Consider the following 16932-nt stretch of genomic DNA (forward strand, 5'->3'; position numbering starts at 1 on the left):
GGATACAATTATTCTGGGTTATATTTATGTGGTTTAAACTCACTTTCATGGGTGTCAAAATGGCTTTCAAGAATACCTCTGTTACCCACTGTGCTGAGTCATCTGGCATTATGACAGGTTGTAGGGCCAGAGGTCACACCTGGATATAAACCTGCCCTACAGCATCTGGCCCCAGAAGAATGTAGATTGCGGAGGAGAGACAAGGTATGAAATATAGGGAGCCAGAAACCAGTCTGTGGAAAATTCTTCATGCATGTCAAATTTTAAGGGGAGGATTCGCTTATCACTAACACCTGATATGGTAGCAAGCCTCCAAGATAGACCCCAATGATCTCTTGACTCCTGTTACCAAGTCCTTGTTTCAAGTTCCCTCCCACATTATGTCAGTGTCGATCCGTGTAGCCAATACAATAGAGAAGTGGTATGTCATCACCAAGGCTAGGTCATAAAGGGCATTGCAGCTTACAGCATCTGTCTTAGTGTCTCTCTCTTATCACTCACTGTGAAGGAAGCTACCCGTATCCCGAGCAGCCCTATGGAGAGGCCCACAGGGTAAGAAACAGATTCCCTGTTAATTGCTGTAAGAGTTGACTTGTGCATGTATCCTCCAGTCCCAGTCAAGCCTTCAGATGACTGTAGCCCTGGCCAACAACTTAATTGCAAACTCACAAAAGACTCTGAGGCACAACCACCCAGCCAAACTGCTCCTGAATTCCTGACCCACAGAAACAATGAGATAATAAATGTTTGTTTTTTTTAAGCCACTAAATTTTGGGGTAATTTGTTATATAGCAATAGATAACTAATACACTTAGGAAAAATGGTAGTTTTCTTCTGGTCAAGAATATACTAAATAATTCAATAATAATTCAATAAAGTCTTAGTGCTTGTATATACGAGAAACTTGATGGGGCCGAGTGAGGTGGCTCATGCCTATAATCCCACCATTTTGGGAGCCCAGGCAGGAAGATTGCTTGAGGCCAGGAGCTTAAGTCCAGCCTGAGCAACACAGTGAGACTGTGTCTCTACAAAAACATATTAATAGAAAAATTAGCCGGACGTGATGGCACATACCTGTAGTCTCAGCTACTCAGAAGGCTGAGGCAGGCTGAGCGTGGTCGCTCACGCCTGCAATCCTAGCACTCTGGGAGGCTGAGGCAGGAGGATCGCTCGAGGTCAGGAGTTCGAGACCAGCCTGAGAAGAGTGAGACCCCCGTCTCTACTAAAAATAGAAAGAAATTAGCAGACAACTAAAAAAAAAAATCTATATAGAAAAAATTAGCCAGGCATGGTGGCACATGCCGTAGCTGGGACTACAGGTGTGAACCACCATGCCCAGCTAATTTTTTCTATTTTTAGTAGAGATGGGGGGTCTCACTCTTGCTCAGGGTGATCTTCACTTCCTGAACTCAAGCAATCCTCCAGCCTTAGCCTCCGAGAGTGCTAGGATTACAGGCATGACCCACCGTGCCTGGCCTCTTTTTCTAGTTTAAAGAAATATTTTCTTTTGAAGCTAATTTTGTCTGAATAATTTTGCATTATTTTTCTAGAGGGCTCTACAAAACCTTCTCTTTCAAAGCAAAACCCCACTGAACATCCTAAAAGGTTTTGTTGATTACTTACTGTAAAGGTCTAGAGACTGTTTAAAATTCATGTAGAATTTGAGGTGCAGTCTGGGTAAGGGGAGTCTGACATTATACCCTTGGGTCTGGATACCTACCCTGTGTAATGTATAAAGGGCAAGCCAACCCCCATCCCTGAGAATCCTCTGTGTATATATTGTGGGAGAGGGGAGTTCTATGCGGACTCTCCTGACAGAGGGTTTCCCAACTAGTTCTCCCTCTTTTCCAAAGCCTCAGGCTTTTAACTTCTGCCCTCTTCAATATCCATGTTACTCTATTATTTTTCTTCCCCCCTTGAGAGAGACTAATGAAATGGAAACACGAGTATTTACATCAGTAAGGGACTGGTGAAACAAACTGCAAACAGAGCCTTACATTGAGTGGGAAGGAACTGTGAAGGATGTGTGTGATTAAGCCTCTAAGCACTGATCATGATCATTAAAAGATACTCAAGATATACTGAAAATGATAAAAGCAAATTGCAAAAAACTACACATAGTTTTAGCCTGTTCTTATTTTTAAATACTCTATTTCATTCATTCTAGGATGCACATTCCTTGGCTGGGCACAGTAGCTCATGCCTGTAATCCTAGCATTCTGGGAGGCCAAGGCAGGAGGAGCGCTTGTACCCAGGAGTTCAAGACTAACCTGAACTAGAATGAGACCCTGTTCCTACCGAAAAGAAAAAAAAAACAGCCGGGCTGTTATGGCTCGTGCCTGCAGTCCCAGCTACCTGGACTGGGGAGGCTGAGGCAGAAGGATCACTTAGAGCCCAGGAGTTGGAGGTTGCAGTGAGCTACAATGATGCCACTCCACTTTACCCAGGGCCACAGAGTGAGACTGTCTCAACAACAACAACAAAAACCAAGGAAACTGTGCACCCCTCCTCACAACCTCCCACCTTAAAAAAAAAATGCACATTCTCTCCAATTTTAATATCTTTGATCAATGGCCTGTCAGAGTGTAATTGGCAGGGTTTTCTTTTTCCTCTCTTTTATAATCAATGATATTTTAGATTTCATGAAATATGATATAACTATAAACTATATATAGCATACCAGTCAGGCCAGGACAGCAGCTTGGAAAGCCTTAGGCTGGAAAACCCTTAAGCTGTTTGGAGAACCCTGTTAAATTAAAAAACCCTAGGCCTGTGGCACAGATAGAGATTAGTTACCAGGAACCTGTTTGTTAAGTCTGGTTGACATGGCAACCACAGAGTACTGTCATATAAAGCAGGGATTGGAGCTAAGATTCTACAGTTGTGGCTCCTCACTTTGAAAGGAGATAAAATCCCAAGGATAAGGAGACTCAGCACCCCTCTGCTCTGACAGATCCCTAGTCATGGGCTGGCTGGGATTCTCACACCCAGCTAGCAATTGGCAGAACAAACACAAGAGAAAATAAAAGGTGCCTGGAGTCCCCTCTGCTTTACCATCAAGTGTGTCCTTTCTTAGTAGCAGAACTGTATTCTTTATCCAAGTTAGGTAAAATGTAACCTAAGCAAGTTCTGCTGAAGGGCCTAGGGGTGAGGAACCTACAGCCTGGGGCCACACTTGACCTTCTGGATCCTTGAGAGTGGCCTTTTGACTGCATCCAAATTTTACAGAACAAATCCTTTTAATAAATGTTAAATATACTCGAGTATATTTAAGTAAATTTGCATTTAAAAAGTTAGAAAGGATATATGGTAAATTTATGAGAGCTTATTTCTCAGGAATGAGATTAATAGAGATTAACTTTCTATACTGTATTTCTGTATTATTTAAAATTTATGTGTATTACTTTTATAATCAGGGGGGAAAGGTAAAAACTTTCAAATAGGGAAATACAGAATAATGGTAATAATGAAGTGGGGAGGCGACTGATAGTTTTTCCTTTTCATGAACTTTTTAATGAACATGAATTACTTTTTTTTTTTTTTTTTGAGACAGAGTCTCGCTTTGTTGTCCAGGCTAGAGTGAGTGCCGTGGCGTCAGCCTCGCTCACAGCAACCTCAAACTCCTAGGCTTAAGCGATCCTCCTGCCTCAGCCTCCCGAGTAGCTGGGACTACAGGCATGCGCCACCATGCCCGGCTAATTTTTTCTATATATATTTTAGTTGCCCCGTTAATCCCTTTCTATTTGTAGTAGAGACGGGGTCTCGCTCTCGCTCAGGCTGGTCTCGAACTCCTGACCTCGAGTGATCCTCCCGCCTCGGCCTCCCAGAGTGCTGGGATCACAGGCGTGAGCCACCGCGCCCATGAATTACTTTTGTTTTAAGAAATAAAAAAAACTCCCCCAAAGCCCAATTTCACTTCTTCAAATAAAAATAAACTCACAAGTCTTTCAACATTGCGTATTTAGAAATTTAACTTCTAAATTAAATTTCTACACGGTTTGGGCGATTTATTCATTAAGCAAACACTTCGGCAAGAGGAAACCGAGTGCGGCCTTCTCGCTTATCACCCCACTTAATTCAAAAACAAAAACAAAATTGTATCAGAGACGGCTTCAGGAGCGCGGTAACTTCCTGAAACTCATTCCTGGGAAGCGAAGGCGCCCAGGGCGCCGCGTGTCCGCTGTCACGTGACGCGGGACCCGAGACGCCATCTTGGGCCTCGCCTCGTCCAGGAGACTACGTGTCCCAGGATGCCGCTCCGTGCGCCGCGCTGGCACCGTCGCCGGCCGGGGCTCAGGGCCGAGCCTGCGGCCGGGCGCCATCTTTGACGCTGGCAGTCTTTGGTTTTTCTGCTGTTGCTGCTGCTCCGAGGACGACGGCCGGCAGCGATTAAGAAAGAAGAAAGACGTGGCAGCTACCGGGAGTCGGGGATAGTGTCACCGGTTCGGTAAAGTTCTGTTCTCTGGTAACTAGACCCGTTTTTTTGATTCCCGGGTGGCTTGGGGCCGAGGAGGTGGGGGACAGGGCGAGGGGAGTGGCAGCGGCGTCCCCTCGCCCCCGGGTCGCGGCCTAGCCCGGGAAGGCAGAGCGGGCCCTTCCCCGCGCCGGGACGAGTCCTGGGCCCGGCCCGGCCGGGAGCCCCGCGCTCCCGCTCGCCGTTCCCGGCCCCCCCGCCCCGCCCCCGCGGCGCCCGCTCCCCCCGGCTTCCCTCCCTCCTCCCCTCCCCCACATCCGGTGTTCGCGAGCCCGGGGGACCCCGGCGCAGCCCCGAAAGCCGAGTGCCGTCCGGCTCCCGGAGCGAGAGCCGACACGGGTCGCGTTCCGCTCCGGGCAGCAGTTTGTCTAGTTTAGCGGACCCTCACTGCCTGAATCAGACTGAGTGCCAGGAGCTGAATTTACCTACTCTCATTCCTCTCCAGGGGCCCACTACTTTGGAGATTTTCTCAAACTCCACATACTGAAAGCCACCGACACTATTCCGGTATCCTACACCCATTCCCCGCCCTAATCACACTCCCGTCCCCGGCCCTCAGCATCGGAGTCGAGAGCAACAGGGACACACTTCCGTTCTCCTTGTAGGATTGCTGAAACCATAATGAAGAACACCCCCTAACCTCCCATAATCGGTGCGGATTCCTATGGGGAAGGCCTATTTTGTTGACATCTTCCAGGCCTTGGTTCTGGACCTTGAGAAGGAGGCTGTGGAACTAGTGATAGCGATGCTTTTTAGGGTAAATGTGTGTAGGTATTGGGGGAAGGGGAGGGAGCAACTGAAAAGGAATGGAAATGGTTTAAAGCTCGTATTTCAGTTTTTGCTGTTCATGTAGAGTCCAACTTGTGAGTTACTTATTTACAGGCTGTAAAGCTGCTCCAGTCTAAAAATACCTGAAAACTAAACTTAGGATTAACTCCTGGTATAAACAGTAAATCGAAAATGCAGCTTGTAATCTTGTTTTTAAATGTTACAATCAAAGCATTTTTTCCAGTCACCCACATTTTTAAAAATTGTATTACTTTTAGTTAGAGCTAAAAGGGCTCAACTAGCATTTGCTGCTGTTAATGACCAGTATGTGGAGTCTGATTTAGTTTTCCACAATTTATTTTTTTGGTTGTATTGGCAAATCACAGTCCTAAATAATGCATGTTGAATGATGCACTATGTTTTTGTTCAAATGAAATTTCCTGAAAATAATTAATTTCAGAATTAAGGGAAAATTGATGTTGCTATCAGGAGTCATCATAAAAATACATATTTTAAAAGCTTGAAGGCACTTCAGATAGATAAAGTTCTTGATGAAGCAGAAAGAACATGAACCTGGGACTTGGGAGACCTGGCTTCTAGCTGCTGCTAACCAACTCTATGACTCTGGGAAAGGGGGCCTCAGTACTTATTTCTATAACATGAGGACACTGGACTGTTTGAATTCAGACCTCAGAAAGTTGGAAGGGATCTTAAAACCCTCTAAGAAAGAGTTTGGGAATGTTCTCCTTTGCTGTCACTTTTTCTCCAAAAATAACCTGGCTTGGAAGTTATTGGTCCAGAGAGAATTTGATTCCCTGTAGAAACTGGAGAAAAGGTAATGCAAGTAGAGAGAGACAGCTGTATTTCTGCTTGAATAATAAGCCAACTAACAGATGCAAATTTTGGAGACATAAAGAGAATGAGTATATGTACTTTAAATGTACCAGTTTCCTCCCTCACTTCTGGCAGAAGACGCAGCACTTTTAGTGGTGCTGGGATTCTGGGATGTGTTCCTATTAATTCTAATACAGATGAAGAAAATGTGGTAGAGGGAAAGATGGTGGCACAAGGACTGGATAAAGAGGCAAAATTGCCTGCTAAAAAGAAAAGAAAGAAGGGTTTGCGAATTAAGGGGAAAAGACGTCGAAAAAAATTGATCCTTGCCAAAAAGTTTAGTAAGGATTTGGGATCTGGGAGGCCTGTTGCAGATGCCCCTGCTTTGTTAGCATCTGATGCCCCTGACCAGGATGAAGAAAGTCTTTTTGAGAGCAATATAGAAAAACAGATCTATCTACCTAGTACCAGAGCCAAGACTTCCATTGTATGGCATTTCTTTCATGTTGACCCCCAGTACACCTGGCGGGCTATTTGTAATCTCTGTGAAAAAAGTGTCAGCAGGGGTAAACCTGGAAGCCATCTTGGTACATCTACTCTTCAACGACATCTGCAGGCAAGACATTCTCCTCACTGGACCAGGGCCAACAAGTTTGGAGTCACTAGTGGGGAGGAAGATTTTACCTTGGATGTATCTTTATCTCCCTCTTCTCCTGGAAGCAGTGGAAGCTTTGAATATATTCCTACTGATCCATTAGATAATAATAGAATGGGTAAGAAACGTGATAAATCAGCATCTGATGCCCTAAGGGCAGAAAGAGGGAGATTTCTCATCAAAAGTAACATTGTCAAGCATGCCTTAATCCCTGGAACCAGAGCCAAGACATCTGCAGTTTGGAATTTTTTTTACACTGATCCTCAGCATATCTCAAGAGCTGTGTGTAATATATGTAAAAGAAGTGTGAGCCGGGGTAGGCCAGGTTCTCACTTAGGAACTTCAACACTTCAACGACACCTCCAGGCCACCCATCCCATCCATTGGGCTGTTGCCAACAAAGACAATGGTGCTGTTGGAAATGGGTTAGATGAAACTGAGACTGAGAGAAATGATCCCCTAAGTGACACTGTGCATGGAGAAAAGTCTACAGGCAGCCAAGATTTAACAGCTGAGGACCTTAGCGACTCTGATTCAGATGAACCTCCTGTGTTAGAGGTTGAAAATAGATCTGAAAGTCCTATTCCTGTTGCAGAGCAAAACACTGTGATACATGCACAGGAGAGAGAAACAACATATTGTGAAAATCCAGTCTCAAGTCAAATAAGTCAGGCAATTATTCAAATGATTGTGGAGGATATGCATCCTTACAACTACTTCTCAACCCCAGCCTTTCAGAGGTTCATGCAGATTGTAGCCCCTGACTATAGGTTGCCATCAGAGACTTACTTTTTCACTAAGGCTGTACCTCAGTTATATGATTGTGTCAGAGAAAAAATTTTCTTAACTTTAGAGAATGTTCAAAGCCAAAAGATCCACCTGACTGTTGACATATGGACCCATGACCCATCCACTGACTATTTCATTGTGACTGTACACTGGGTCTCTTTGGAAACTGCACCTTTCCCCCATAATGGCAGGATCCCCAATTTTAGAAAGTGGGCAGTGCTTTGTGTTACAGGTTTGGCCAAAGACTGTTTGATAACCAACATTTTACAAGAATTAAATGACCAGATTGGTCTGTGGCTTTCTCCTAATTTTCTTATCCCTAGCTTCATTGTTTCTGACAATTCCTCGAATGTGGTACATGCAATCAAAGATGGTGGTTTTACCCACGTGCCATGCTTCCTGCATTGTTTAAATATAGTCATTCAGGACTTCTTCTGTGAGCACAAAAGCATTGAGAATATGTTAGTGGCTGCTAGGAAAACGTGTCATCATTTTAGTCATTCGGTAAAGGCCCGTCAGATACTGCAAGAGTTCCAAAATGATCACCAACTCCCATGGAAGAATTTGAAGCAGGATGAAACTGGACATTGGATTTCTACCTTTTATATGTTAAAATGGCTCTTAGAGCATTGCTACTCAGTTCACCATAGTCTTGGTAGAGCCAGTGGAGTTGTGCTCACTTCCCTTCAGTGGACTCTAATGACTTATGTTTGTGATATTCTTAAGCCATTTGAGGAGGCCACCCAGAAAGTGAGTGTGAAGACCACAGGATTGAATCAAGTGCTACCCCTAATCCATCATCTACTCCTTTCCCTGCAGAAACTCAGAGAAGATTTTCAAGTCAGAGGAATTACTCAGGCCCTCAATCTGGTGGACAGTTTATCTCTGAAACTTGAAACAGATACCCTACTAAGTGCCATGCTGAAATCCAAGCCCTGTATCTTGGCTACTTTGTTGGATCCTTGCTTTAAAAACAGTTTGGAAGACTTTTTTCCTCAAGGTGCTGATTTAGAAACTTATAAACAGATTCTTGCAGAAGAGGTTTGTAATTATATGGAATCTTCACCAGAGGTCTGCCAGATTGTGACTTCAGAACCTTCTGGTTCTTCAGTTACAGTAGGAGCTGATGCATTTACCTTGTCTATGAAAGAGGGCACCTCCAATTCAGGTTCCATTGATAGTTCAGCTGCAGACAGCGTTGCCATTGGAAGCAAAAGGTTCATTTTCCCTTCTGCTATAGCAATTGTGGATGAGTACTTCAAAGAGAAGTATTCAGAATTCTCAGGAGGTGATGACCCTTTGATTTACTGGCAGAGGAAGATGAACATATGGCCGGCTTTGACCCAGGTTGCTATTCAGTATCTAAGTTGCCCCATGTGTAGTTGGCAGTCTGAATGTATCTTTACTACAAATAGCCACTTTCATCCAAAACAGATCATGAGCTTGGACTTTGACAATATAGAACAGCTGATGTTTCTGAAAATGAACTTGAAAAATGTTAACTATGATTATTCTACATTGGTTCTGAGCTGGGATCCTGAGAATGAAGTTCAAAGCAATGAAAAAGAAATAATACCTTAATTTCTTTTTCCTTTATCCATTTAAAAGGGGCAACTTTTTGCTGTGTTACTGTATCCTAATTGCTGTAGTTGTTATATATAGTCATATTAATTATTCCTTAAAAAACAAGTCTGGGGAAACCTGAAAACACAAAAAGGGCTGAAAATCCCTGAGGTAATATAATTTTGATAAAATGAAGATTAAAGATTTCACAGTTGTAACTCAGTATAGTGAGCACTTGAAAATTTTGTTTATACTAATTGAGAAGGAAAAAATATTTTTAATTTAAAAAAATATAGTGCAGCATTGAAAGGCCTTAGTCTCTTTCTGGTTAATAGATTGAATTATTAATTGGTTTCAAGTAAAATTTCCCCCCGCGTGGGAAGTTTGATTGCCCTGAAATCAATGAAATGAGGGAAAAAAAAAAAGCATACTAAGCTGGCCTGCCTTCCCCCAGCCCCATTTTTCTATTGCTTTAAAAATTCTGATGCTTACTTACAACTTGGGGAAAAGAAAACCCATAAAATTGTTTTATATTTGGAAAGTATAATTACCTCCTCATACTGGTCAGCTTTATAATTTCAAATTATTGAGTATGATAGTTATCCTGTATATTTAGGACTGGCCCTTACATTAGAAAAAACAATTAGGAAAAAATTACATTTAGTATTTAAATTGGCTTAACCTTTAAAAAACATTATAAAAATAAAGATTGTATAGGTACTTTTGCATAATTTGTGGGGAAAAAACATACTAAAAAGTTTGCAAAACTTGAAAAAGATTGAATGGATATTGTAATGAAAGCCCTATGAACTTACTTTGACAAACCCAGTATGCATTTCCCAAAGGATAGTTCTCTATTTTAGGTAATCTTTTAAAAAACATACTTAATGATCCATAATACTGTATTCTTAACTATGAAGTTGTTTTGGCCAGTGTATTAATGAAAAATAAGCAGTCAATATTTTCATGTGTTAGGAATCATTGGTGAAATGAGTGAATTGATCTCAGTATCTTTAAGGTCCCTTTCCACTCTGAAAATATGTTTTTGTGATTGAGTGGGAGGCCAGAAAATGATGACTTTTAGTAAAAGTCTAGTAGAAGTTTCAGACTGAATAACTAATGTAAGATCCCAATTTTTCCTTTTTTTCATTTTAGATTTGGGGATATTCCCTGCCCAAAAAATTCCTGGAAAATTGACTAGTATTAAGTGTGAGTAAAAGGTGTCCACTTTTTTTTAAGTTTTGATTTTAGTTTTGTCTTGGATAGTATTTGGCAAGATATAGCCTAGAAATTATGTAGTATTTATTAACGTAAGAATCAAAATTGCTTTGTTACTGGGCTGGTTTCAAAATTTAGAACTCATTTCTATGTATCAAAATAGATTTTTTTGTTTTTGATTTTATTTTTTATTTTTTGCAATTCTTAAATGGTAAATGTACCATTGTGAAATGAAATTTCAACTCCAGAAGTTTACCCTTTTACTAGTTGGAGTAAATGATAATTACAAAGTCTTTAGCTGTAGCCATCAATAGTAAAGAATTTGCAACTAGGCTGCATAAGCAAGCCTTTGCAGGGCAAATATTGAATGGCATGCCAGTGACACTGGTGTTGGTGTAAAAGAAGAAAAAATCTTCCCTTAGATAGAAGCTTTCTGTATTTTGACAGTACCAGTTTAGAATGGCTATAATGCTGCTCTGCCTTCTACAGCTTGCTGCACCACTCTGCAGTTACTCGATAACTATACGTTTCTATCTTTTTTGGTTAAACACTCCCTGATGATGATGATGATGATGATGATGATGATGATGATTTACATACATCCATGTTACACACATTGATATATGTGTAAGGTTTCCTTTAATCTTTATTTAGTGGGCTGGGCAAAATTTAGCCTAACGTTAACTTCATGATACTTTGGTATAAGAGTAAGTTCACTATTTTTATAATGAACCCAAATCTAAAGGCTTTTACAGTATATTTCAAAAGGGGAAACTTATCCAAATGTTTTATTTCCCACATTTGTGTATATGTGTGTGTGTATAAGCCAGTTAGTATATATGTATATGTATATTATATACATAAAACACTTTATATTTTTACATACAAGTATGCTTTTATTATACAGATAATAAAGATGGGGGAAGGTTTCTGTTTTTTTCTTAATAGGTGAAGAGATCTTGAAGACCAGAAATTGGATCTTGTTGAATTTTGGTGTTTTTTTTCTTTTTTCTTTTTTTAATTGTATTGTTCGGCTATGGAAGATGGATCTTATTTTTTTTAATAACCCTTTGAATCTCAAGTTCATCTTTAAATGAACTTTTTTTGTTTTTTGTTTTTGAGGAGATAACTAACCTAGCTGTCTCCAGTCTGACAAAGGTTATTTGAATGGACTTAATCTCCCAGTAGTTGGGAGATGTTTTAAAAACACGTCCTGTGTTTGAATTGTGGCTGAGAGGTTTCCTTGGCAATGTGAGGAGGAAAATTTTTTCTGCCTCATTATTATTAATTCATGGATTGAGTGTTGGTTCGACCTACAGGCGTAATAGATTGGAACTCAGTGAAGACACAGACGTTCCTGTTGAGAGCAACCAGCTAATGTAAGTGGGGAAATGGGCTTTTTCTCATTAAAGAAGTGAACATTTTGGTAATTTAAGGCATGCTTTTCCTGGATCAGTAAGAAATTAAAAGGCTGTTGTCCAGACATTTTTTCTTGTACGTAATTGTTGACAGACTTTGAGTTTTTGGGTGGAAACTTTTTTTTCTTTCTTTCTTTCTTTGTTTTGATTATATATGCACATTGCAAAAAGGTAAAAATAATATAGCCAAGGTGAAATCTCCCTGTAATTTTCTCCATCTCCTTGGAGAAAAGCACTGTTAATAGTTTATCACAACGTATTTCCATGTCCACACACGTAGCTTTGCCTCATCTTTTCATGACTATGTAGTGTTCCATTGTATAGATGTGCCATAGTTTAATGTATCCCTTATTGATAGACTTTTGGGTTTTTGCCATTACAAACAAAAATAACCTTCCGTCCAATAACAGTCTGTGCACATACCTATGTGAACTTACTTCCTTAGAACCAGTTCCTGGATGAGAATTTATAGAATTGTTATATGTTACTTGCTAAAAAAGTTGTACCAATTTACTGAAAAACTAACGAAGTCTTTTTGATATGAAGTTCTTGATGCATCCCTTTTAGTAAAGATACTAATCTTTGGCCATGTTGCTGATAGATCTTTTGCTTGGAAAGGTTTTTGTTTACCCTGAGCTTATGAAAAAAAAAATACCATGCATTTTTCCCCATTTTGTTGACTGATTATATATTTTACATTAAAGATGCCATCTAAAGATTGTAGTTATATGACACCGCCACTCTTGCCATAAGCATGATAGACATTGTCAGATACGGTTTGCCTTTTTGCTGAGTGCAGTTATGAATTCAGAATCTTTCTCAAGATAGTGCTGTAATTAATGAGCTAAAACCCTTTGCCATCCCTGCTTTTATTCCCTTGAGGATTTGTAGATGGAGTAGAAATTTTTTTTTCAAATGTCTGGCTGTTTTTTGTTAATTTCAAACGTGACCTTTTTTATAAATCACATTTATTTATGTGATAAATAACTGATAGTCAACTGTCTTAAGTTCTGTTGATTTGTGTGTACTTATTCATTTGGCATTATTACATTTAAACATTGTTATATTTACCATCTATTATATCAGGTAGAGCAAGGCTCTTCAAGTCCTTTTTAAAGTGTCTTTATTTTTCTTAAATACTTATGCTTCCAGATGATTTCACAATCTGTCAAGTTTCAATTATAAACTCTTATGGGGATTTTGAATTGAATTGTATTTGGTGTATTAATTATTTTTGGGAAAAGTTAACTTCTTTCATCTAATACTCCATTAATCTGTCCGTTATCCAGGTCTTCTGTGCCTTCATAGTTTTAAAGTTTTTTGGTTTTGTTTTTAATTTAATGTGGGTCTTGCATACTACTTCACTTTCTTCCTGTGTATTTTATAGTTTTGTGAATGAGCCCCTCTGTTATCATCTGAGTTGTTGTTGCTGGCATAAAGGAAATTCACTCCTTTTTGTATATCTTATATTATTATTTTCAATATTTCTTCATTGATTTTCTAGTTTGCAAGCATATAATCTGCAGGTTCTGGATTTTTTTTGGTCTCATTCTTTGTAGTATTTATGCTATTTTTTTCTTTATATGCTAGAAAATCTGAAACAGTGTTGAATTATAATAGAGACAGTTGGGTGTTCCTTTTTTCTTTGTCTTGAGTGAACCTACCTCTGCTGCTTTACCATGCTTTATGTATGGATGTTTCTGGTGATTAAGTGCATTTATGCTAAGGAAGTACCTTGTAATTTCCTAAGGGTTTTTATCAAGAATGTATGTTGCATTTTAGCTTGCTTTGGGGTTTTTAAAAATTTTTTAAAAGCCATTTTACTTTTTTAAAAAATACTATTTTAAATCCCTTTTCTGTTGGGCATTGGTGGCTTTCGCCTCTAATCTCAGCTACTTGGGATGCTAAGATTGGAGGATCGCTTGAGGCCAGGAGTCCATGATCAGCTTGGACGACATAGTGAGACCTTGTCTCAAAAAAAAAAAAGAAAGAAAGAAAGAAAGAAAAAAATTAGCCTGGCAAGGTGGTGCATACCTATAGATGTCCAGAGACTGAAGTGGGTGGATCACTTAAGCCCAAGGAGTTTGAGGCTACAGTAAGCTATGATTGTGCCACCCTGCATTCCAGCCTGGGCGACAGTGAGACTCCATCTCTTAAAAAACAAAACAAAATTTTTTCTTTACTTTTTAACCATTTTTTCTTTTTTGAAATCTTCTTTTAAAATCTTCATGGTTTTTGGTTGTTTACACCCTTTACACTATTAATGTAATGAATTTCCTAATGTTAAACCATTCTTAGTCCTGGCATAAACCTTCATGATCATGTAGTGGTACTCTTAGTGGATATCTGGTTCAATTTCCTAATGCTTAGTTGAGGGTTTTTCATCTGTCAAAGCAGTCATTTTAAACGTTTTTAAAAAGCAGTGAAAATAGTGCCTGTGACATGGTTGGTTTTGTTCATTTTCTACTTTTGAGGTTTTTTTCTAGATTCTTTTTCTCAAGTCAGAATACTTGGATAATTTTTTCAAGAGTATGTGGAATACATAGATGGTATACTTTTTCAGACTTTTCGTATCTAAAAACTTATAAATCCTGAGCTATCTGTGAAATGTAGTTTGAAAGGCTAAGTCTAAGATCATAATCTCCTTTAAATTCTGAATGCATAGCATTTTATCTTTTGGCATTTAGAGATTCAGATAAGAAATCTAATAATGTCAAGTCTGATTTTTTTTTTTTTTTTTTTTTTTTTTTTTTTTTTGAGACAGAGTCTCACTCTCTTGCCCAGGCTAGGGTGCCGTGGCGTCAGCCTAGCTCACAGCAACCTCAAACTCCTGGGCTCAAGCGATCCTCCTGCCTCAGCCTCCCAGAGTGCTAGGATTATAGGCATGAGCCACTGCACCCAATTTTCTTAATTTTTTAAGCTTTCTTTTCTTCCCACACTTTTTTCATAGTGGTGTGTTCATCTGTATCAATTTTATATCCTTTAAAACATGCTGAGAACATGAAGATTTTAAAAGAATGTCTCCTTCTTCCTACATTAATGTAGGGGTGGGTTGAGAAAGGCCGAGTTATTCATCTTGGCCTCCTACTTTCAAACAGCTATTTTCTGTTGAAAAGTAATCAGGTTTTTCTTAATAAGTCGTATACTTTTTTTTCCTTTTAAAACTTAACAGATTATTTGTATGCATTTTGGTATTGGGTGTTTGCTTGGGATAGCATTATTACTATCAAATTTTACTTTAATTTTTAGATTTTTTTTTTTGCCGTTTTCTTGAATAGCAATTATATTCGTTTTTTTCCCCCATAGTGAAAGGTATGGAAGCTTAGTGTGCAAAACAGAGCCATGAAGGAACTTTCTGTTGAAACATTAGTAAGAGGATATCCATCTACTCAGGTTTCAATCTCCCCACACTCTGCCTAACTCTGAGGGATCTTTGCAGAGTCTAATTTGAAAATTAGTTGTCAAAAATTGTAATTCATATTATTTTGTTGCCATTTTATAGCTGCCATTTTATTGTTTCATTAATTTGTTGAGGGTCTTTCTGAAACCAGTAGCAGTCATGTATGTTCTTTGGGATGTTGATTTCAGGAGTAAAATTTACCTCTAGGCTTTTTATTTCCCTTTAAAAAAATTTTTTCTGTGCCAGGCATGATGGTCATGCCTGTAATCCTAGCACTCTGGGAGGCTGAGGCGGGAGGATCACTTGAGGTCAGGAGTTCGAGACCAGCCTGAGCAAGAGCAAGACCCCGTCTCTACTAAAAATAGAAAGAAATTAGCCAGACAACCAAAAATATGTAGAAAAAATTAGCCAGGCATGGTGGCTCATGCCTGTAGTCCCAGCTACTTGGAAGTCTGAGGCAGAAGGATTGTTTGAGTCCAGGAGTTTGAGGCTGCTGTAACCTAGGCTGATGCCATGGCACTCTAGCCCAGGCAACAGAGCCAGACTGTCTCAAAAAAAAAAAAAAATTTTTTTTCTATTAAACTTTTTCCTTCTTCTCAGATTAATACTTTTCCTTTTTGCATCTGTGTCATTATAATTACTTGAATATCCAGAGACTTGACCCCATTTGAAGTGATTTTTAAAATTACTTCTTGGTGTATGTTAGAATGCAGAATGCATTCCCTGGCTTTGAGGTCAGGGGAGACTTACCTCCAACTAGTGGATCATTGAGGTGCCATTAAAGGTCCAACCTTTATCACTCATGCTGTAGCAAATCACTGATGGTCTTAATTTTTCATTATGTCTAAATTTTTATTATGTCTATAATAGAGTTAAATTTTTATTATGTCTATATTAGATTATATTAGAAAAAATGAAATTCTGAGCATAAAACAAAATAATAATTTCCTATAATCTCACCACCCTGGCAGTAACTACTGTGTTAATATTTTGGTTTGTGTTCTTCCAGACTTCTTCCTTGTTGATTCTACATCTTCACCAGCATTTAATGTTGTTAGTGTTTTGCATTTTAGTCATTCTAAAAGGAATTTGCAATCCCTAATGACATGATGTTGGGCATCTTTTCATATGCTTATTTGCCATCTGTATGTCTTTGGTGAGGTGTGTTCAGATCTTTTGCCTAGTTTTTAATTAGGTGCGTTTTCTTATTGTTGGATTTAAAGAGTGCTTTGTATATTTTGGATACCAATCCTTGTCAATTATGTGTTTTGCAAACATTTTCTCCCAGCCTGTGGTTTGTCTTTTCATTCTCAGCGGTGCTTTCACAGAGCAGACCTTTTAATGAAGTCCAATTTATCGTTATTATCTTTCATGGATTATGCTTTTGGTGTTTAATCTAAAAAGTCATCACCAAACTCAAGGTTACCTAGATTTTCTTTTATGTTATCTTGTAGTAGTTTTACAGTTTTGCATTTTACATTTAGGTGTGTTACCCATTTTAATTTTTGTGAAAGTTATAAGGTCTGTGTCTAGATTTATTTTTTTACATGTGCACATTCAATTGATTAACATTTATTGAAAAGACAATTCTCTGCTGAATTTTTGTTTCTTTGTTAACACGTTAACTACCATGTGAGTTGTATTTAACTCACACTAGTTTTGAGCCTGAGGCCTCGTGAAGCATGTGTAATTCACACATCTCTTTATCTTGAGCTACATGAACTATTTTTCTAGTTGCATATAACTCACGCACAGAGAATAAAAAAATAACAGATTTTTCATTAAATTAGAAAGGATCATTTTGTTTTCAAAG

The 16932-nt window shown here is 39.1% G+C and overlaps 2 protein-coding genes across 11 annotated transcripts in view; both read left to right on the forward strand.

The window, feature by feature from the left end:
• The first annotated feature begins 4320 nt into the window (after positions 1 to 4320).
• The window catches only part of ZC3H11A (zinc finger CCCH-type containing 11A), a 37815-nt gene continuing 25203 nt past the window's right edge, over positions 4321 to 16932 (forward strand). For 2 of the 10 annotated variants that reach the window (XM_045536296.1, XM_045536305.1), the window contains exons 1-2: positions 4376 to 4465; positions 10239 to 11680. The gene's annotated coding sequence lies outside the window, so the exon portion shown is untranslated. The other 8 variants (XM_045536304.1, XM_045536298.1, XM_045536300.1 and 5 more) reach the window with 8 other exon arrangements.
• ZBED6 (zinc finger BED-type containing 6) lies at positions 5227 to 9208 on the forward strand. The gene has a single exon (XM_045536295.1). The coding sequence runs from the start codon at positions 6162 to 6164 to the stop codon at positions 9099 to 9101; it is 2940 nt and encodes a 979-aa protein (XP_045392251.1). The 5' UTR covers positions 5227 to 6161; the 3' UTR covers positions 9102 to 9208.

The sequence above is a fragment of the Lemur catta genome, chromosome 23, assembly GCF_020740605.2.
Source record: "Lemur catta isolate mLemCat1 chromosome 23, mLemCat1.pri, whole genome shotgun sequence".
NCBI classification, from domain to species: Eukaryota; Metazoa; Chordata; class Mammalia; order Primates; family Lemuridae; genus Lemur; species Lemur catta.

Coding starts and splice junctions, on each gene's coding strand:
- ZBED6 (XM_045536295.1), top strand. CDS start 6,162: ATGAGTATATGTACTTTAAATGTACCAGTTTCCTCCCTCACTTCTGGC.